General features: G+C 38.4%; 1 protein-coding gene across 7 annotated transcripts in view; it reads right to left on the reverse strand.

Moving 5' to 3' along the window:
- Positions 1 to 8250: 8250 nt before the first annotated feature.
- Positions 8251 to 22926, reverse strand: part of CTNND2 (catenin delta 2) — a 1127657-nt gene continuing 1112981 nt past the window's right edge. For all 7 annotated transcript variants that reach the window (XM_043973915.1, XM_043973925.1, XM_043973939.1 and 4 more), the window contains 2 exons: positions 15193 to 15266; positions 8251 to 9413 (listed from right to left, as the gene is read on the reverse strand). In XM_043973915.1, coding sequence (XP_043829850.1) covers positions 9153 to 9413; positions 15193 to 15266 — 335 coding nt within the window. In that variant the 3' untranslated portion in view covers positions 8251 to 9152. The remainder of the gene's footprint in view (positions 9414 to 15192; positions 15267 to 22926) is intronic.

Raw genomic sequence — 22926 nt, forward strand, 5'->3', positions numbered from 1 at the left:
GCTCTGAGGGATTATGAACTACTTTGAAAGAGCAAATGGATCCACATACACACCAAAGAAACCTCATGGAAAGAAGAAAGTTCCATCCTGTTGCAACTGAGGCTAGAATGGGCAGGAGCTGTGGGAGGGGATCTGCAGAGAAGAGGAGGCTGGGGTTCTTGTAAGGTACTGAAGATGAGGAGAAGCACTTACACTGCTTCTGGGCAAGACCACAATGAGACCAACAACTTGAATAAGAGGCGGGGTGGGGAGCAGGGCTTGGTAATTGTGAGGGAACAGCTAAGTCAGTCAGTTGATAAGAATTTATTAAGCCCTTACCATAAGCCAGTGCTGGGGATACAAAGAAAGGCAAAAATACATATTTTCAAGCTTATATATATATATATATATATATATATATATATATATATATATATATATATATATATATTTTTTTTTTTTTTGGCAGGGCAATGGGGGTTAAGTGACTTGCCCGGGGTCACAAAGCTAGTAAGTGTCAAGTGTCTGAGGCTGGATTTGAACTCAGGTACTCCTGAATCCAGGGCCAGCGCTTTAACCACTGCACCATCTAGCTGCCCTCAAGCTCACATACTAATGGGGAGACATCATGCCAATCTACATACAAATACACACACACACACACACATTGTAAATGGAAGGTTATCTCAGAGGGAAGGGGTTGCTTAGGGGGAAGAAATGAGCTTGGAAAGGCCTCCTCCACAAGGTAGGATTTGAACTGAATCATGAAGGAAGCCAGAGGATCTGGGAGTCTTGGATGGTCAGCCTTCCTTACCAATCCCCACCCTCCATATTAGTACCTTGGACCTTCCTCTTGGGTTGCTCCTTGACCAGGGTGACATGTAGAAATTAGGATAGAGGGGGAACTCTCAGTTATCTGTGCACTGATGGGGCAGGGGTTTGTGTGGTTATTGGAGGCTATTCCAGATGATTGTTTTCATGTTAAGGGGCCTGTGTTAGTGTACAATCCATTCTGAACAATTGGAGGGTTATTTGGTGAATAGCTTGTTTAGGTCCTGTGTTGGTCGGCTTCCTTCCTCTAGTTGCTTGCCTTTTATCCTATCCAGTGCATAATGCCATCTCCTTTGTAGGTTGGGAAGGGATCATAAAGGAGCTAGAACTCTGGCCAAACATTTATGGGGGCAGCTAGGTGGCGTAGTGGATAAAGCACTGGCCTTGGATTCAGGAGTACCCGAATTCAAATCCAGCCTCAGACACTTGACACTTAACTAGCTGTGTGACCCTGGGCAAGTCACTTAATCCTCATTGCCCTGCAAAAATTAAAAAAAAAAACAAACAAACATTTATGGTTTTTGTTAGAAGTTAAATATTGGTTAGGGAAGGAAAAGGGGATGGAGGAGCAAAAATTAACAACATTGGATTTTACCATCTGTGGACTGAAGTAATTATTATTATACTTATATCTATCTAGCAAAAGCAATTGATGGTAGAGTATGACAATTTCCCAGACCGTGACTGGTTAATATCACATTTCCTGCATCTGTAAAATGGATTTGTGTTAGATGACCTTTCAGGTCCCCTCCTGCCCTCACAATGTATGAGTAAGTCTATGAGACTATTTAGAATATTAAGAGGTTGAAGGCCATGAATATGATCCCCACAGGTTCTAGTTAGCTTTTCTTTTGCCTGTGGCTAAATTCTGAAGTTGCTTCATAAATATCTGCCCTCGATCCCGTGAGATATGAAACACAAGAGTGGAGAAACTCTTACTATTAATGCAAAAGTGAGAAGACTTGCCCTACAGAAGAGCAACTTCTAATCATGGCACACTATCTCAGGGGCAGCTCCCGACTCCAGTGTCCACTCTTATTCACTGACTCAGTTGAGTAGCTAAGAATTTACTGAATTAAAGAAATCCAAAATGCCTTTTCTGGTTGACCAGCTTTAGGCATATTGATAGCACCACATGGAGCAATTTAGAACTTCCCAAAGTCCCCTTGAAATGACTCTGTATAAGTAGAAGACTTATACAGTCTTCACATTTGGGAGGAAGTGTTATATTTAAATTCTTGCCAACACAACTGTGCCAAGAATAAGTGATACCCTGACAGCAAAAAAGAGAGCCACAGTGCTCTGCATCTCATTTCTCTAAAATTAACATCTTGTTATTTATCTTAAATATGATGGCATGGAGAGGAAGCCAGTGTACAATACCTAGTTTAAAAGATCCTATAGGATTCAGGGACAGTTTTTGATAACAATAGCTGGTATTTCTATAGTGCTATAAGATTTCAAAGTGCTTTGCAAATGTGACCTCATTTGATTCTCAGAGCAAACTTGAGAGGTGGGTGCTATTATTAGTTCCATTTTGCAGATGAAGAAGCTGAGGCAGACAGAAATTAAGTGATTTGCCCAGGGTTACATAGGGACAGGGAAGAGGAAGGGGAAAGCATTTATATAGTGCCAGCTTTGTGCCAGGCACAGTGCTAAGCTGGTGGTGAGGCTGGATTTGAACTCCTATTTTCTTGCCTCCAGGTCCAGTGTTCCCTCCAATGTGTCACCTAGATTGCTTTATAATAGCCTAAAATGTGCACGATGATGGTATTCACCCGCCATCATTCACACGACTGTATTTTAGGGCTGGAAGATTCCTTAGATATCATCTGATTCCACCCTCTCATTCTATAGGTAAGGAAAGTGTCTATGGGGGAGGGGGCATTTAGAGACAATTTATCTAAGATTCGCAGTGAACTAAGGCCTGTTACAGGGGTTGATCACAATTCTCCTGCTCCTTAGTCCGACATTTTTTCTAATATGCCACTCTGTGCTAGTGGAAATGATTTTTGCTCCTCTTCTCACACCCGTCCAACAATCTGCTTTGTGAACTGTGACAAAAGGTACAACAACTTTCTTCCCTTCCATGGCCTCTGATTGATCCTTGGGCTCACTGGGAGCCAAACTCATTATGTAGGCCATTGGACTAGTACTTTAAATGCATGAGCCAACTGATCACACCTTGTAGACTCTAGCCATCATATACAGGCACCTTCAAGCTAGTTTCATTTAATCCATAGGTATTATCATCTCCTGTGCTCAAAGCTCTTCTCTGCTGCCTCATCATTGGCATGGAGGTGATGTAGGGTCCTGTGAGGTTCCAATGGTTCATACCAATGGTTCAAAGCTCTGGCAGCTTCTACCAAGCTGGGAAGCCTTCAAGCACATCCTGGTATGGAGAGAGACTACAGAGACTGACCTAGCTAAGCTGGGAGAGAGTCATCACCAGAGAGTTGGCCATGAGGTAACTGTTTTTATTTATTTTTATTTGTTATTTATTTATTCATTATTTGTTGGCCACAACAACTCATGAGATTCATAAGGTCTGTGGGGTTATGATCCTCAACATACCTGTATCTAAGAAATAGGTCCTTGAGAACTGGAGACATAAATATTATGAAGATCAGGATAGAGGAGTTCTTTAAAAAGTGAGTTTCTTTCCTTATCAATATTCTTCAATACATGGGTAGAGTAATAAGAAATCTGGGCTATCTAATATGTAGGTGGCTTTTGCTTAATTAGAAATAAGCAATGTGTAAATAAAGTGATATGAATGAATATATTTTACGGATGTTCCCAACATTAATATATGTACATATGTTTATATATACATATATATGTATATACACTTTTTTCTCTAATATGATCTTTCTCAAATTATGTAAAGGTAAATCCATTGTCTTTCTGGAGGTTTAAATCTTAGTTGTGTGATAACTCTAGCTTACTCTTGTATGTGGTATTAATTTGTCAATTTGCCCCTGACCTCACTGGCCAGGGAGACTTTGACATTTAGTCCTTTATTCACCATAAGCGCCATGGTGATATCGTTGTGAACATCTGATGAAAATGGGTATCTTAGTTTGACATGAAATGAAAACTTTCTCTTTAGTTTTAGATATTGTGTTAGGAATTTCATTGAGAGAGGAAGAATGTCCTCTCTTGAGTCCTATTTGTTGGTTTGATGGCAAAGATTGAGCCAGTTTTTTTTTTCTTTCTAAAGTACTGGATTTTCAAAGTCCTCTGACACTAGCTAGGATGGTGTTCCTCTTTGTCCATTTAATCTTTCCTATCAAGCAACTGGATGGATGAATTGTGATGATTTGCACAAGTCCTGTTGTCCACAGAGAGGCAGAGCAGACAACTAAATCCAAATGTTCAGAGTTCCTATTCTGTTCTAAGATGTATTACTCCCTGTATAACCTTAGAAAGCCACTTAACTTCACTCTCTTCATTTATAAAATGAGGGGGTTTGACTAGATTATTTCTAAGATTCTCCAACTCCAAGATTTTATGACTTTATAGAATAATAACATTTTAAGGTCATTCGGTTGATAAGAAAAATTTAGTGTGAGAAGTTCTCTTATTTTCAACATATCTATCAATTGATCAATCTTAATAGTTCTGAAGCTTTTGGTTTCCAAAATGTAACAAGAGCTAAGGGTGTTAGTGGGGTCTGATAATGTGAACTGGTTAAAGTGTGTTTTATTTTTAAAAAATTCTTATTGGTGCAGCTAGGTAGCACAGTGGATAAAGCACCAGCCCTGGACTCAGGAGGACCTCAGACACTTGACAGTTACTAGCTGTGTGACTCTGGGCAAGTCACTTAATCCTCACTGCCCTGAAAAAAAAAGAAGAAGAAGAAGAAAGAAGAAAGAAGAGGAGGAGGAGGAGGAGGAGAAAAAATAGAAATTCCTGTTAAGTTTGGCATGTTCAGGCAATTGTATGGTGGAGTGGATGTACCATTGTAAATCTCTGAATGAACAAGGTTTCTGGGCCATCTGGATAGCCTTTGCTCAATGCCTCAGTGAAAAAAAGACTTTAATTGGTCCCCTTTTTGCCATCCAGTATAGCGATTAGGTCTGTTTTCCCCTAGGACACTAAGAGTGGCTCCAACATTGTGAAGAGCAGAAAAAAGCAGCCTTTGTAAGTGCTAGCCTGTGAGAAGCAGGCTTGGACTTAATCATTTGCAAAATGTGGTTTATATTTGCCAAGATTTTGCTTCAATTTCAAACTAATTCCAACGTGTCTAATATAAAGACTGGAAACTGCAGTTCTTACGAAATCATTGGTCATTATCTGGGATATTCAGAACATGACACCTGTCTGTTGAGTATCCTGTGACTCCCAAGTGGTGAAAAGATAATTTGCTTCTGATTCTTCCTGCTGTCTTTGTAGGGGTCTAGGTCAGATCAGCATGCTTGCATTGTAATTGATGAAATGACTATGTCCATTCCCCCTGCTCCCCTCTGTAAAGTGACTTAGCTGAATCTTTCAGATTTATCATATTTGGATGGTGAGAGAGACACGGCTAGCCTGCATGTAACTGTTTGTAAGTGGGGAACTCTGATTCAGAGAAACATTGCTTTCACTTTCAGTTCCTGTATGTTGTGTACATGCAAACATCAAATGACTTGTGAGGACCAAATCTGAATTCTCCAAGAGGCCAAGTTCATGGGAATAAATGAGATAATATCAAATGGTGAAGAAAAACTGAAGTAGGGGCAAGTGTTAAAATATACCAAATAAACTGGGTTTTTTTTTTTGGGGGGGCCTGTGTTTTTTAAGTAGAAGCTTTCAAAAACACAGTAGCTTTTGAGATGTCAGTTTGAGTTGGTCTTTGCACAGATAACCTACCACGAAGTATGATTTAGCATCTTATGTCAACTTGATTTTTACTGTTGACATTTTGTTGCTTGATGTGTTTATTGTCAGAGTTGCAGCGTTAGAATATGTTCTCAAAAAGACTGAGAAGCAGGACCAAATGGTGGTATTCTGAACAGACACTTTTGAGGCATGTGAGTGGGCCCTCTGTCTTTCTAAAGATGTTTTCTTCCTGGGATGCTTTATTCTGTTTTGTATTAGCTTTGTGAACAAGTACTTATGTTCTTTGGCCAATGAGAATTTTATTTGGTCCAGAAACTGCTCCCTTTCCTTTTTATCTCAGGTATTGAGCTGGGAAATGAATATAGTAGTGGAGACAGCTGCATCTCTGAGCTGTGCCTTTCTTCATGACAAAGAAATTGGGTATTGGAAGAAAAAAATATAGTGTGAAACAGACAGCTGCTAGCAAAACCTAAGTAAATTCAGTTGATACATAGGTTTACTAGTGAAGACCAAAGAAGTACTCAGACTATCTGGATAGATCTGAATGATTGTATTGAAGGGGAAAAATGGGAAGGAGTACATTGTGGAATAAGCTGTATTTTCTGTGGATGACACAGCTGTAATTGTTCAGTTTGGGAATCACTGGCCACATATAGATAAGCTGGGAACATTGGTTAGCCAGCTGTTGGGTGAGTCACACTCTTAATGAGGTGAGGATAAATGCATCATGGATTTATACAGTTGATCAAGATCCTATTCTCCACACCAAATATCACGTCGAATGCAGTAGGTGCATTTGTGGTCTAATGCTGACACAGAAGGGAGAAGACATGATATTTGCTTTTCCTTTCTTTTGTTTGTATGGCATAAGATCTAAGAGGCTCCTCAGGACTCAAGGGAGGGTTGTTATTCTCAGAGAGAACGATCAGTCACTTCAGAAGAATGAAAACAAAAAACAAAACCAAAGGTTTCATGTCACTTGGTGCATTTAATCCAATATATCTCAGGTAATGAACAGGTCACCAGCTGACCTGGCTTCACTGTTAAGGGAACCTATATGGGCCCTAAGGCCATTTTAACAGTTCAAGTAAAACCCAACCTTATTTTTTTTTTAAATTTTAATAAAAAAGAAGAAAATAATAATCAGTTTTTCCCTAAGATGTACCTTTGAGCAAAAGGGTTGGCTCTGCTAAATGCTTTTTGTGCATTCACTAGGTCTGGTGCTACTCCAGAGGAGACACAAAGCAGTGGCTAACTGTAGCCCATGCTCTTTGAGGGTCACTTGAAGAGGAAGAACGTGCCTGGTCCCAAAGTGTTGTGAATGCAAGCTAAATATTTACAATCAATATCATAAAGAAAATAGAAAGATCTTGTTAGGAGTAGTGCTTTTTGCTTCCCTACATATACAGCTGTCCCTACCATCTTTTTACTGCATGCATTGATTTTCCCCTTCACTACTGAGACCTGTTAATGGTTTTTACTGTCTTTTTTGGGAAATATTAATCTAGAATACTAGGTAACTGATAACTCATTTTTATACCACGATATCTGCCTCTATGACCTGTATTATTTTGGTCCTATGACACTGGTGAAGTGTAAAAATTGTTTTGACCCCTAGGATATTTATAGCTATATCTCTATGTTGGGAGGTAGGGGAGAAGTGCCTGGTAAGAGACACAATAAGGGGATGAAATGGTAATATTACAGTGAAGGATCCCAGAAATGCAGGTTTCCTACCACAAATTTTGCAGTACAGTTAAAGGTTAAGAGTGACTTTTTAGGTACTAATTCGCATTTGACCTAATTGAGAGAAGACAGGAGAACATATAAGGTATCTTTAAGCTATGTCTATGCTGTTCTCTAGAAATTAGCTTTTTTATTTCCAAAGTCTGGGTAGGGGAGTAAAATTTCTTCTACTTGCAGTCAAATTTGGAAAAAGGAGTTATTGTTTGCTGACTTTTGGGTGAATTAAACTATGTAGGGAGGGGTGGCAATATTTAAAGGAATGCTGAAAAATTAGGTGCACTTAATTTCTAAAAATGATTGTTTCTCATTGCTTTTAATCCCTATCTAGATATTATCTTCATGTGAGATTAAAGAATAGATTCTGGTAGCAGAGGACAGTGGGAGATGATGGATTAAGACCCTTCAACAGTGTAAGTAGAAGAGTTTCCAGTTCCCCATGAGATGTAAGCAGCTGTCCAGAAAGTGGAATTATAGATTTGGCTCTATAAGGGTTCTCTTTTGGGGAGGGGCGAGTAGGGTTTCAGGGGTAAATGTGGAAAGAACTGAAGGTATTAAAGGATTGGTGCCCAAGAACGTGGATGGGTAAAACTCCCACAGTTCCATATCATCAGGATTAAGATCCCACGTTACTAAATGGTCAGTACAGTGGATACAGTACAGAAAAAACAAACCGAAGTCAATTTATCCTGGGGAAAAGAAAATAACAAAGCTTATACAAGGAGAACAGCAAATGAAATTACTTCTATCAAAAAACCACACACGGATTATTATACATACGTGGGCACACACACGCACACACACACACAAGCAAGAATGTGCATTTTGCATGACAGATTCTTGGAAATAGACATTCTTAGCAAATATGAATGACAGATCAATTGTAATTTATTTTCTTTTAACACTGTATCATCATAAAGAAAACTGGTATAAATGAAAAAAATCTATTTCAAATATCTACATCTAAAATTTTAGGCAGTGAAAAAGCACTTCGTTGACAAGGAGTGTGGAATGATGTATGTTAATTGTCAGAAACTGCTGAACGCCTTGGTTAGTTGCCACAAACAAATTCACATATCAGAACGAACAATACTGCTAAATATTCCTTTTTTTGTCTTTGTTAAAACATACTGGGGAAAAGAAAAAACTGGAAATTCATACATCCTTCAAAATTTTGAAATTTAAGTAATATTTAGAACCATAGATGAAGAAACACTGTGGCATTGGTGTAATATACACAATGCACTTGGTTTTTTTTATCTGTAATGTACATCAAATACTTTACAACAATGCATTAACAAAAGGCAAGAAACATCTTGCTGTACAGAGGAACCCCAAATGCAACTTGAAGCCTAGATTCACAATGAATGAGGATAGTAAACAAAGTGTGAGAAGCTGTCCCCCATAAAGTATGTAAACTATTCTGTTTCTTGTGCTTAACATAACCTTCTTATTCTACCATCCACTGCTGTTTCCTCCCTCCTTCCATCACATTCCATAAACAGCACATTGTTCTTTAAGATTCTATGGGCCAACAGTAAAAGTTGTCCCACACTGTATTATTTAGGATTTTTTTTTTCATTCTATTGACTTTCAAGTTAACTTTCAATTCATTTAGCCTTCTAAAATATCTCTTAATCAAGATTTCCATACTGGTTATCAGGGCCTTTCTATGGAACAGGCTTTAACAAACTAAATTTGCAGGAAAAAAATGTCTTGTGGTGTATGCATGCACATGCACAGTTCCTGGAGCTGTCCCTTCGTGCCATGTCTCAAACCCAGGAATCTGGTGAGGCTGGGTAGTGGCTTGTTTCATAGTTCAGTTCGCTGTAGGGACGAGCCGCTGAATAGAAGTCGACGTAGTTGCCAGTGGACTTCAGTCCCAGGTGCATGTTGTATTCGCTGGCAGGTGGACGGTGATGGACTTGGTCCTCAAAGAAGGACTCATCATAGTTTCTTGTGGAATTCTGAAACGGCTGGTAGGTCTCGTAATCTTTTCTACTGGGTTCCTGTGGGACTGGCTGTGCTGAAACCTACAGAGGAAAGAAAGATCAGGTCTTGTTACTGTGTTTTCTCTGACATGCAACCTCTTTTGGTGAATGTTCCAGTTCACTGCTGTTTATCTGCTTACTGGAAAGGAGACCTGGGCTGTTTCTGACACCCAAGGACTCAACCACATAGCCTCCTCCCTTCTTCTTTAGGCCTTCCTCAATCCTGCCAATAGCTTCTTGCTTTCATGGGCTAGTGCTGACAATAATTATCTCTCAGAGAGAAGCAGATTAGAGGCTATAAAATGCAAGACCCTTATTTACATCTCTTACCCATTTTAGGGAAATACTCAATGCTGCCTGATTCCCAGAACTTTGCAAACACAGCAAAGATGTAAAAAACCTAATGGATCATCTAATCCAACTTCCTACCAGTGTGAAGGGACTGAGTCAATACTTTTCTGTTCACTATATGCACGGAAGAGCAGTTATATTCTAGGACAGGGAGGCTGATTCCAATACATTTGTCAAAGTGACTTTACCATCCTCATAAAACCTTTGAATAAATACACAGATAAGCACATGGTAAGAATGTGAAATGTAGTCAACATATTCAACCCTTTGGAATAGTGAAAGGGTTTTTTATTCAGATTCAGTAAAAAAAAAAAATAGGCCCCCTCTTTTTTTAAGCTTAAAAGCTTAAACCAAAATGATGCCTAGAGAGAAATAGGGCCCTAAGCAATGTGCACCTTGTTCCCCTCGGACACATTTATAAACAGGTAAAATAAGGCAAAAATGACAACAGAAAGTCACTCTGAAAAGCAAAATAATTCACAAAAGAGTAGCACAGAGCCTGAGTAAAAGAGAGACATGTCCAGCCTCATCTGTTTTGCCTAGTGATAGAAGGCAGAAAGAGGTGAAGATAGAAGGATGATTATATGTATCTGAGCCTTAGGGTTTATTTTATTTTGTTTTGTTTGCCACTATTGGCTGAATCTACCTCCATTCTCCCTGCCTCACTGCTCAGTTACCTAGCTCCTAGTTCCTACTGCATCAATCTCTGGACCCCTGACCCATTGAATTGTGCCCATGGATTGCTCTTTATAAACATAGTAAAACTTCAGTAATTATGAGGAGTTGAGGGGGGAGGGAAGTTGGATTATTAAGTATTTTTCAATACGTAGTTTTAATTATTTTAAGGTATGTACAAATGATAACATACTTGGCTAAGCAAGGATTGAAGTATAATAATCCTTTATTGATTGAGTTGTAGAAAACAGGGAAGTGGTTTGATGGGAAGGGGGGAGGAGTAAGAGGAAGCAGTAGATTGGGAGACAGAAGACCTGACTTCAAATCTAGGCCTTATATCTTATGTGATCCTAGGTAAGAAAGCCACATCCCTTCTTTGAACCCCATTTTCTTCCTCTGTAAAATAAAGGGGCTGAACTGGGTGATCTCTCAGGTCCCTTCAAACGGTAAAATCTAATGAATTCTTCAAGTGGGATATAAGGCTTTCTAATTACCTGATCAATTGTAAATGTGCTCACTTTAAAAGTGCTTGAAAATGCTACCTTCTAGATACAATGTGTTTAAACTGTTTATTTGGTGCTCCCATTCTTCATAGAAAAAACACATAAGTCAATTTCCACCTGGACCCTGTACAACATACAGTTTCTTTTTCTTTTCTTTTCTTTTTTCTTTTTTTGGGGGGGGGCAGGGCAGTGAAGGTTGTGACTTGCCCAAGGTCACACAGCTAATGTCAAGTGTCTGAGGTCAGATTTGACCTCAGGTCCTCCTGAATCCAGGGCCAGTGCTTTATTCACTGTGCCACCTAGCTGCCCCCACACAACATACAGTTTCAAAGGAGCCTCCAGTTCTATCCTCATGTCCCCTACCTTCTGGGATCTCAGGTGCCAACAGGTACATTTTTGACTTGTATATTTCCCTTTTGCATGCCAACCAAGTTCACATTCTTGGAGTCATGTAGCCTGGTTGAGCTGAACACACTGGAGACTGAACTGGGAATTTAGGAGATGGAAAAAAGGAATTTTTTAATGTTGCCACTTAAATGTCTTTTAATGTGGTATGTTATTAGAATGGGTATAGGTATTTCTGCTTTCCTTTCCTCTAGAGGGAATGCTATGATTATAACCACTATGTTATCCTTGTACATATTCTGTTCTAGGGGTCTGTAGAGGTAGTGCGGTGTTTTGGATGTATTGCTGGGCTTAGACTCAGGAAGACCTTGTATTCAAATCCTGCCTCATATCCTTAACTTGCTACTTGGTCCTGGGCATATCACTTAACCCCAAAGTGTCTCAGTCAATTCCCTTTAAGTTGACTATCAGGATGATATGAGTCTAGGGTTTTTGTATCAGGTAAGTGGTGGTTGTTGTTCAGTAATATCAGACTTTTTATGATCCCAGTTTGGATTTTCTTGGCAAAAATAGTAGAATGGTTTGCCATTTCCTTCTCCAGCTCATTTTACAGATGAGGAAACTGAGGCAAACAGGATTAAGTGACTGGGCTAGGATCACACAGTAAGTATCTGAGGTCAAATTTGAATTAAGGTCTTTCTGATTTCTATTCCCAGAGTTTTCCCCACCAGATAAGCAGGTAAGTGATAGTTATCCTCAAAAGGTGTGTTTAGAGAGAAACTATGGACGTTTCTTTTTCTTTTTTTTTTTTGGTGGGGCAATGAGGGTCAAGTGATTTGCCCAAGGTCACATAGTTAGTAAGTATCAAGTGTCTGAGGCTGAATTTGAACTCAGGCCCTCCTGAATCCAGGGCGTTGCTTTATCCACTGCTCCACCTAGCTGCCCTGGAAGTTTCCTTTTGCAGATGAATTGTTTGCATTGTGAAATGCTATTTTGCAAGCTTTAGGATATTATAATGATGGTTGTGCTCAGCTCCAATAACAGCAGTGTCAAATTAAATTCTATTTGGAAAAGTATTCAAAAATGTTCTTAAATGGGAGAAACATTATAGTAGACTGGCTATGGAGTCAGAAGATCTGGGTTCAAATATTGCCTTTGATCCTAACTCCCTGTGTAACCTTGCGTAAGCCACTTAGCTTTGTTGGGAACACTTTTTCTTATCTGTAAATATTAGTGGGTAGGACCTTTAAGTCTACTTAGATGGCCTTTTTTTGTTTTTCTTTTTCCCAGCTGTAGCTCTATAATCTTAGAAACCTGAACTAGCATATCCCATTACATTTTTATTCTTGGCTTAAAGTATATAAAAATAATAGTGATGATACTCTCCTTTTATAATATATTAAGTTTTGATAAGTATGTTCTTCATAACAAAGCTGTACGGTAGCTCATATTATGGCAATACTCCATTTATGTATCATATCAATCAATCATCAATCAACTGGTACCATTGGTACTTACTCTGTGTCAGGCATTGTGTAAGATGCTAGGGATGCAAAGACAAAAGTGTAGTTCTATACTGCAGTTCTGTACCACACCTGTGGATTTACTGGGATCACCTGAGACACACTAGAGGATTAACATCAATGCTGAGGCTTCAGCAGCAGTCCAGTGTGGTATGTAAGCAATTTATGGTGATGAGATTATCTCTGCTCTGGTCACCTAAAGGCTAATTTTATCACATTCAAATGTGATCATTACTCTGTTTCCTTGATAGGTGTCCCAAAGAGCTTATCTGCAAAATTTCAGTACCTATGCTAGGAAAGGAAACATCAAAATCCACTTTATATTTATAGGCAAGTTTTACTTGGTTTTTGAAGACTTGAGTCAATTTCGGAGTGATAGGTTTTATCCAGTATGGTGATTTGTAGCCTAGTCTTAATGGGCCCATTGTCTTATTGTGCCCCTTTAGGCTTTAAATTTTGAGCGGCAGATTGAAATTGGCTTTAATGGTTGCTATAAATCAGTAATGTGACTTGTCACAGTTATTGGGGAATGGGAAGTACGGAGTGTCACATGGGGCAAATAGGACATTGTAATACATACAGGCAATCTTTACATGAGAGTGAATATGTAGTTGCAAAGAGGATATATATTCCCTCCTATATCATTAGTAAAGCATAGGTGTCAAACTCTCAGTGGGCTGTATCCAATTAAAATAAAATGGGGGGGGGCAGCTAGGTGGCACAGTGGATAGAGTACTGGCCCTGGAGTCAGGAGGACTTGAGTTCAAATATGACCTCAGATACTTAACACTTACTAGGTGTGTGACCCTGGGCAAGTTACTTAACCCCACTTGCTTCACCCCCCCAAAAATGGGAAATGTTTGACAAAATAAATAAAAATGCTACACTGAAGAACATACTTATCAAAACTTAATATATATTAATATAATATAAAAGGAGAGAATCATCATTATTTTTACATACTTTAAGCCAAGAATAAAAATGTAATGGGATATGCTAGTTCAGGTTTCTAAGTCAATAGGCAGCCCACAAGAATCCATTTCTATTTGAGTTTGACATCACTGGTAGTGTCATACATACTGTATGAACAAGGGTGAGTAATTTAACCTTCCTGAGCCTTAGTTTCCTCTTTTGTAAAATGAAAAGGTTGGACTAGGCAGCCTCTGGTGTCCCATTTGTTTTTAAATATCCCTTCCTGTCTAGTTGACTGTTGGTGGCAATCTTGGACAATATTAGCTGTTGAGAATAGAATATATTACTTCCCTTTACGCTCCCATCAAATAGTGCTACAAATGGAGTTTTTGCGCAAAACATGGTTATCTTCGTATATCTGAAGTTTTTCTTTTTTTCTTTCATTTTCAAAGGGAATTTCCCTGCTGGGCACAGAAAATATTCTTCTAAAAAAGGATACCATTTTCAAAAGGACCACAAATTCTTCTGTCTTTTTTTTTGCTTTGGGATGATAATAGCAATTGATCAAACAGCTTTCATTTTTATCTTTTCAGTACAACGTCATTGATGTATGGCAGGAATTGAAGGGATCAATCAGCAAACGCCAAAATGTCAGTCATTCGGGAATTATCACTGCAGGTGGGGAAATGCTTAAAGTGGCTAATTGTTTTCCCCAAACCCAAGAATCATTATTATCATCGATTTTCAAGTAAATCTCGTATTGCATCTGAATTTACTTGGAATGATGCCACATTTTTTGCAGACTGCATGACTGAGTACTTTCTGCACATTCCACTGTATAAGAACACTGTCCAACTGCAGGATTTGCTGAGCTAGAGGTTATAGGCCTACAATTAGTAAAGTCAGACTGGTGTTTAAGATTATCAACTGGATGGTGTGCTCTTTTTTGTTAGTCTGCCTTCATTTGTTTGGGCACACTTATTCTAGATCTTTAAGGTCTCTCCCCAGAATTACCTAGCACTGTCATCATTCAGTGACTATTTGATATTCAAGTACATGACAGTGCTTGCAGGCATGAATAAGCCATGGCTGCCGCTCTTTGCTCTTACGTTAACTTTTTCACTTGGATGAGTAGATAGAGAAGCTTCTCTTCTGGAGTCTGGATGAAGTCCAGGTTTATTTTAAACCAGTTAATTTGTACCCCTAACATCACAGAAACACAGAAGTGGGAGGGCCTTAGCAAAATGGACTACAGTTCTGAAAAAGAACACCCTTCCCAGTAAACCTGAGTGGTTAGCCAGTCCAATGGTTAGGTGAGTCAACTGCCCCAAGGATACCAGGCCCCTTCATCCAAAGTCTGTGATATACCTGGGGACAATCACAAAATGTTCTCTCCTCCCTCCCTCCTTCCTCTTCCATGTTTTTACATAGAATGGAATGCATTTATTTATATTTTAGATATTTCACAAAATTCTACCCAGAAGAATAATCTGAAAATGGTATGTACCATACCTGGTTATGTTTGATATCTTCAGCAGGTGCACCATAAGAATTTCTGTACAAAGTTGAAATTCCAGTGTTTTGAGCTGCAGATAAAATCAAAGGACAAAAGTATTAGCTTGGAAGCCAAGAGGCCTAGGACAGCAACAGTAATAAATTGGTTGTGGGGCCACCACCTGACCCAGTGAAGTTCAATTTATTATGGTTACAGGGAAGGTAATGATTTGGCCCAGCTTTTATCCACACTGCAGAAATATGGTGAAAAAGTAAAAAAAAAAATAATCCAGTGAAATTTTCAAAGCACGTCAGCTTCTTATGATTATGGTCATGTCACAGATGGGGTCAAGGGAACATAGCACACAGATGGTGAATTTGCAAGTTTTATTGCCTTTTTTCCTAGTGAAAACAGACTGAGGGGAAAAAATGTCATTCTGTGAAGTAGGAGTCTGTTAGTATCTCAGTTTGTCTTATGTTATATTTTGGAGTGAGTGGATGGGTTTATCCAGAGCTTGGAGTTAGTCACAGCCTTTCCTCCACCATCTTGGCTCCGCCCCCTGTGCATACCCTTTGATCCAGCAATGCCACTGCTAGGTCTGTATCCCAAAGAGATTTTTTTTTAAAAAGAGGAAAGAACCTACTCATAGAAAACTACAGCAACTCTTTCTGTGGTGGCAAAGAATTGAAAACTGAGGGGATGCCCATTTATAGATTAGCTGAACCATTTGTGGTCTATTGTAACGATTGGAATAACGCCACCTGCTGGATACTTACTGTAGAAGAGTTCTGCCCATGAAGCGAAGGTCTTTGAGGGCAAGACCAGGAGTCTTTTCTTTGGTATCAGGAAGTGACGCGGACTAGTGGGAGGAGGAAGGAGGAGACTGGGGCTCTTTCCTGAGGACTCTGGCGGAGAAGGGAGCTAGAAATGTGCTCTCCCTTTAATAGATAGGAATCTAGGCCTTTCTCTCTCTTTACCAAATTCTTATTCTCCTTAATAAATGCTTAAAAGTCTAACTCTTGCTAAAGCTTATAATTTATTGGCGACCACTCATTAGATATTTTAGACAGTTTAGCTAGAATTTTAGCTGTTAACACTATTATTGTGATGGAATACTGTTGTGCTATAAGAAATGACATGTAGGTTGATTTCAGAAAAACTTGGGAACACACAAACTGATGCAAAGTGAAGTGAGCAGAACCAGAATAACATTGTACATAGTAACAGCAATATTATATGATGACCAACTGTGAATAACTTAGCTAATCTCAGCAATACAATGATCCAAGACTAATCCAAAGGAGTCATGATGGAAAATACTATCCACCTCCAGAGAAAGAACTGATGGTATCTAAATTCAGATCAAAGCATATTATTTTTTTGCTTTCTTTCTTGTTTTCATTTTTTCCCCTTTGGCTCTTTGCCTTGTTTTACAACATGAATAATATGCAAATATAATCTGTAAGATTACTCATGTATAACTGATATCAGATTGCTTACCATCTCAGGAAGGGGGAAGATAAGGGAAGAAAGGAGAAAATTTGCAACTCAATTAAAAAAAAAAGAATGTTAAAAATTGCCTTTACATGTAATTGGGGAAAAGTTAAAATATATTTTTTAAAAGTAGTTGGTCATAGATGGAAGAGGAAGTTACCATTGGGGTAGAAAAGTTGGAGAATGGGAAGAATAATTTAATGGAGAAGATATGGGACATGTGATTTCATTAACATGGAGAATCCCCCAGGAGAGGAAACTCACCTCTGCTAATGCAGGTTGCCACCTTCTCTGAATTTATAGTCTTGGAAAGCTGCATAGAGAGGTTGTGACTTTCCTAGGTTCTGAAGAGTCAGTAGGAGTCAAGATGGGACTTTGAGCCCATGTCTTCCTGGCTTTTAGGCTAGTGCTCTATTTCTTTTCTTTTTTAGTGAGGCAATTGGGGTTAAGTGACTTGCCCAGGGTCACACGGCTAGTAAGTGTTAAGTGTCTGAGGCCGGATTTGAACTCAGGTACTCCTGAATCCAGGGCTGGTGCTCTACCCACTGCGCCACCTAGCTGCCCCTAGTGCTCTATTTCTTAACAGCACATTGTTGATGTATAGAGGCAGCAATGAAGTGGGATGCATCAAGTGAAAGACTAGTATTGCACATTGAGGTTTAACTGTGCAGGTTTAACTCTTGCTCCCAAACTCACCACTTTCACCTTAGCTTGTAATGTTTTGAAAACCTTGAGGAAAACACAGGAACTGTGGTGTACTGGTGAAAAGTGGGCCTGCTGAAAAAAGGATGAGCTTTCTCTTCGTTCCTCAAATTGCATGTATTTTTCAAAAGGGATTTTGTCCTCCTGTATGCTTGGCTTCCCTCCCTGTCATGTGTCAGTGGTCCCTCTGAGCCAAAGATGTTTCTAGTCGAGGCTTATTCCTCCCACGATTTTGACCTGCTCCACCTATTTCAAGTTGACAGTGTAGCTGAAATTGAACTTGTGACAGTTGAAAACACAGAAAGCTGATTTCTGCAGCAACTGTGTGTCCTTGCAGGCATCAGCTAAGATGTGGGCTAATAGAACTCCCTTTCTCTCTCTTTCTAAAAGCAGGACATAATTCTCTATTTCAAGCATAATTAAGTTACTTAAGATTGATGTAGCTTTAAAATCTATAAACAACACATTTATAAATAGGAATACAGTGTTTGCTGGAAAGAATCTCAGAAGCTCCAATGAGAGAGCGTAATCCCTTGGGTGAATTTAAAGTCAGGCAGTGTAGCTCCTAGTATCACACAGTCCTGTTCTGAAGAATGCTTCTCAACACGTAATGTTTCTAGGGAATTGTGACAGCAAGAAATAGCTGTAAAAGTCCGTTAAGCTTGAATGAACAGCTGACTTTTGCTTCCTGAGAGCTATGTAGTGACAGAAGAACACTAAGAAGAGAAGAAAGTTTAAGAGACTTAGTTTAATAGGGAGCCCAGAAAGGGGGACTATTCATTCTCTTCCTCTCACATAAACCTAGATTGGGCTAGAAACTAAAGGGCTCATATGTGGAAGAGATTTTATATATATATATATATATATATATATATATATATATACATACACACACACACATATATATGTATATATATGTATGTATATACATACATGCATCCACATACACATATATAGTTAAAGGGATACTTTCATTGGAAACTTTCACATGATTTCTGAAGATAAAAAAAATTCATGTGTTTTTTATCCAAAAGTGAAATTTCCTTTTACTCTTTAGAAAGGAAGGATGTGATGAAGGGAGACAACTTTTTTAGCTGATTTTTTAATACATTTAATTTCAAATATTCTCTGGACTTCTTGAGTAGGAATATGCACTGCTTTTGATATAACAGCCTTAAGGAATCTAGTTAGCAAATAGAATCAGGCTTTGGCAGAGTGCAGAGCTATGGTGCTGAACTCAACAGCAACCTTATGCTCCTAATGGCTCTGACACCTGGTCTTGCTGGTGACTTCTTTCCTCTACACTTAAACAAAAAAATAAGTTTCTTTTTCCCCCAATTACATGGAAAACAATTTTTAACATTCATTTAAAATGATTTTTGAGTTCCAAAGTCTTTGTATTCCTCCCTCCTCTGTGCCCTTCCTGAGTCAGTAGGTAATCTGATATACTTTCTCTACACTTAAGAGTAGATTTATTGGCAGAGATGACAACCCTTTCTTGGTCTTGCCAGAAACTATTAATCTTTGATTTGAATCTCTTAGTAAATAGGAGCAAAGTTTTGAGAACTGCTGAAGATTAAAAGTAATCAAACACAGAGGACACAGGCTTCTCTGTTTTCTGCCCATTCTCAGGATCATACAAATTCATATTGAGAGCAGCTCCATTTGAGCCTTGTTTAGTGAATGGGAAAAGCACAGGGAATAGGGCATACATTATATCTATTTCAAACTACAAACATATGAACAAAATTTTAATGCACCCTTGTAAGAACATTAAAAGGAATAGAGGGTAAGATGACACAGTAATTTTTGCACTTATTATTCCTCTGTGTAGCTTTAACATGGTTTGTCCAGGACTATAGATTGATACTTTAATTACAAGAATAAGCTTATGAAACAGTGTTTGAGTCAGATCCATGACTTTTTTGAGGACATACTCCATATGACAGGTACAGAAATTTTAAAAATAAAAAAATGTCAAGTTGCTTCACCTATCCCACTTCTCTTGCTCTGCAGGAGACATGACATTACATTTAGTGTAGTGAAGAGAAGACTGGACTTGCAATTAGGAACATCTGTATTCAAATTCAAATCTTGCCTCAGTTACTTATTTGTTGTGTGACTTTGTCCAGGTCATCTAACCCCTCTGTACCTCAGGTTCCTTATCTGTTAAATGAAAGGGCTATATTTGATGACCTCTAAGGTCTTCCCCATCTCTACCTATATAATCCTATGAACCCAGCTCGGCTCGGCCCAGCCTGGCTTGGCTTGGCTCGGCTCAATGGGCAGGTTGGCTTAGCTGGCAGCCAGACTCGGCACAGGTCGGCTCAGTGGGCAGCTCGACACTGCTGCAGCTCAACACAGCTCAGAGTGGTGCAGCTGAGAGCAGTAAGAAGCTCTGCACCATTCAGTTACTAGTGTGGTTGGCTGCAGAATATCTTTGCCTATCCATCCTTATACATTTATCAAGGCAGCCCTCATAATTGTGTAGATTTTTATTATAAAAATTTCATAGAGATTAAAAAGTGGGCATATGGGACATAGGTGTTAGTTTTTTTGGTCACTTGTTTTTGGTAGCAAAGAATAGTTCAGAGATTTTTTCCCTCTGGCCTTTCATATTTTCCCCTCATTGGTACCTAAACATGATTTCTTAATATCTTCATAACGACATCACCCTCAGCACAGATCTTCCATGTCTACTTTTAGTCTGGTCCAGCTGCTCTTGGCACCTTAGTTGTGCTAGTTCTCCCTCCATTTTTCCCTATTTGATGTTTGTATTATAGTTATGTTCTCATATACCTTTAGGGTGATTTGCCTTATTTGGTTTCTCACCAAGCTTTCTGTAAACTTGTTTTTCCTTCTATTGCTTCTTAATATTAATATGTGTAGCTCTCTGTAATTTTCCACTATGCTTTTCTCCATTTTCCAATCCATCTTCCACACAGTTGCTGAATTAACATCTCTAAGGTACAGGTGTGATCGTGGCATTCTCTTGGCTCCCTATTGTCACTATGATAAAAGATACACTCTTGTGCGGTATTCAAGATTGTTTACAATGTGGTTCAAGTCTATCTTTCTGGACTAATACATTATTTTTCTGAACTCATTCAGTATTTTACTGAAATTGGTTTACATGTGATTCCCTATATACAACATTTCATCACCTGGGCTCCATCTTTTTCACAGACTCTGCTCCATATCTAGAATGCCATCTTCACCTCTCCTCTGCCTTTTTGAATCCTGAGATCTTGTCTAAACTTAGTTCAAGGGCCAACATCTCATTACTTGTTCTCTCTAGTTAGTGTTTTTTTCTCAAATTCCTTTGTATAGGTCTTCTATTTGCTTATATGGATATATTGTATCTACCAGTAGAATGTGAGCTCATTCAAGGTAAGGAAAAATATTTTTTGTGTCTTTGTATCTCCAGTGCCTTGCAGAAGGTAGGTACTTAATAACTACTTGTTAAATAGAATGAGTCTTCATAAGATTATATAAACTGATTTATATACTCTTGGTAAGAAAATCAAGTCTGTGTTGGTTGCTGTGGATTCTAGTCTCTTTTCTTCTTGTGGTAAAAAATTTATATTTGTTACTGTTAAGTTGTTTCAGTCACGTCTGACTCTTTGTGACCCTGTTTGGGGTTTTCTTGGCAAAGATATTAAAGTGATTTGCCATTTCCTTCTCCAAATCATTTTATAGATGAAGAATCTGAGGCAAATGGGGTTAAGTGATTTGCCCAGGGCCACACACCTAGCAAGTGTTTGAGATCAGATTTGAACTCAAGAAGATGAGACTTCTTGACTCCATGCTCAAGCACTTCACCACCTAGCTAGCTGCACCATTTCAACTTCTTAAGAAATGATCATTGTCTCTTTTGATGCTTTTTTCCATGTCCATTTTCATTTTTTGGTGTCAACAGCTCATTTAAATACATCAGTTTAGAGTTGTCTTAGTAGGATATTTGATCTTCTCATTTTTATTCTTTATTGTAATTTATTATTGATTTTGATCTTTGCTCTAATAAGTCAGTGGTCAGGCTATTCAGAAGGCTGATTAGAAAATGATTCCCATATCAATAACCAGTCATTTCATATCCACTAAAGTAGAGTCAATTTATTTCTTGTGATATTTTGTGCTTTCCATTAGAGTGTCTCTCTTCTTGAAGGATATATTTGTGATATATAGTTGTGATGCTTCAGTATATCATGCAAGTCTTTGGCCTCTCAGTTTTTATTCTGGGAAAAAGTATGTGCATCTAGTTACTTTAAAGAGTTCAAATCTTTAGGCTGAGATAAATTACATCCCAGGGACCTATAGAGAAATTCCTTGAGAAACACTATTTGTAATCTCTGAGCAGCTGTAGAGAAGAGTTTCCGGAAGACTGAAGATAGACACATAATATCCTTGTCTTCAAAACAATCAAGGGCAGCTAGGTGGCCCAGTGGATACAGCAATGGCCCTGGATTCAGGAGGATCTGAGTCACAAATTCGGCATCAGACACTTGACACTTACTAGCTGTGTGACCCTGAGCAAGTCACTTAACCCTCATTGCCCTGCCCTACCCCAAGTGTTTTACATATTCCATTTCATTTGATCCTCACAATATGGCTATGATAGAGTTATAGTTGAGGGAACTTGGGCTGAAAAAGGTTAAGTGACTTGCCTAGGGTCATCAAGCTAGCAAACATCTGGGGAAGGTCTGAAATTCAGATCTTGCTGACTCCAAGTCCAGCATTCTATCCACCGTGCCACTTACCTGTCCCAAAAGCTGCACTGCAGTGAGCTTGAACAATTCCTGGAAAAATTCTAAAATGCAGTATTAAACAGTTTGTGAACACTCTGGAGATTGTAATGAACGATGTTCATTACAATCAAAAGAGATGACTAAGAATAGGCTATTCCAGACTTATATCTAGTTTTTACAGGGTTAGTGGCCTGACATATCAAAATGAAACTGTGTGTGTGTGTATATATATATATATATAATTCTACATATTTATAATTTAGAAATATATTTACATGTAATTTTATAATGTTTTTATATAAACATACATGTATAACATATATATATATACTGTTTGTATCCCAAGATGATAAAATAAATACTATCAAATTTTTATGGCCAAAATGTATATAAAAAAAGACGTGTGTATATGTATTTATACACATGCACATACAGTTTACAAGATTATCTTGATATGTCAGATTAATAACCCTATAAAATTATTCATATATCTAAATATATACACATTTAAAGTTTATATAAAATTATATATATGTATATTTACATATGTAAAGTAAACATTTCTTAAGAGCTCTACCTGGATGAGTTATGGGCCAGATGTACTTATGTGAATTTCTAGCTGATTGAACAGTATAGGAGAAAAACCTTGTTCTGGAAGTTTGGAACTAGGGCTTTACTCCTAGGTCTGTCTCTGACTAGCTGTGTTACTTTAGCCTTTATAGGGATGCAGTTGGACTCAATGTGAAGCACTACCCTTTGCTAAATAAAACTTAAAAGAAGAAGGGAAATCCTGCTTTCATTCTAGCAGAT

The sequence above is a fragment of the Dromiciops gliroides genome, chromosome 1 (assembly GCF_019393635.1).
Source record: "Dromiciops gliroides isolate mDroGli1 chromosome 1, mDroGli1.pri, whole genome shotgun sequence".
NCBI lineage: Eukaryota > Metazoa > Chordata > Mammalia > Microbiotheria > Microbiotheriidae > Dromiciops > Dromiciops gliroides.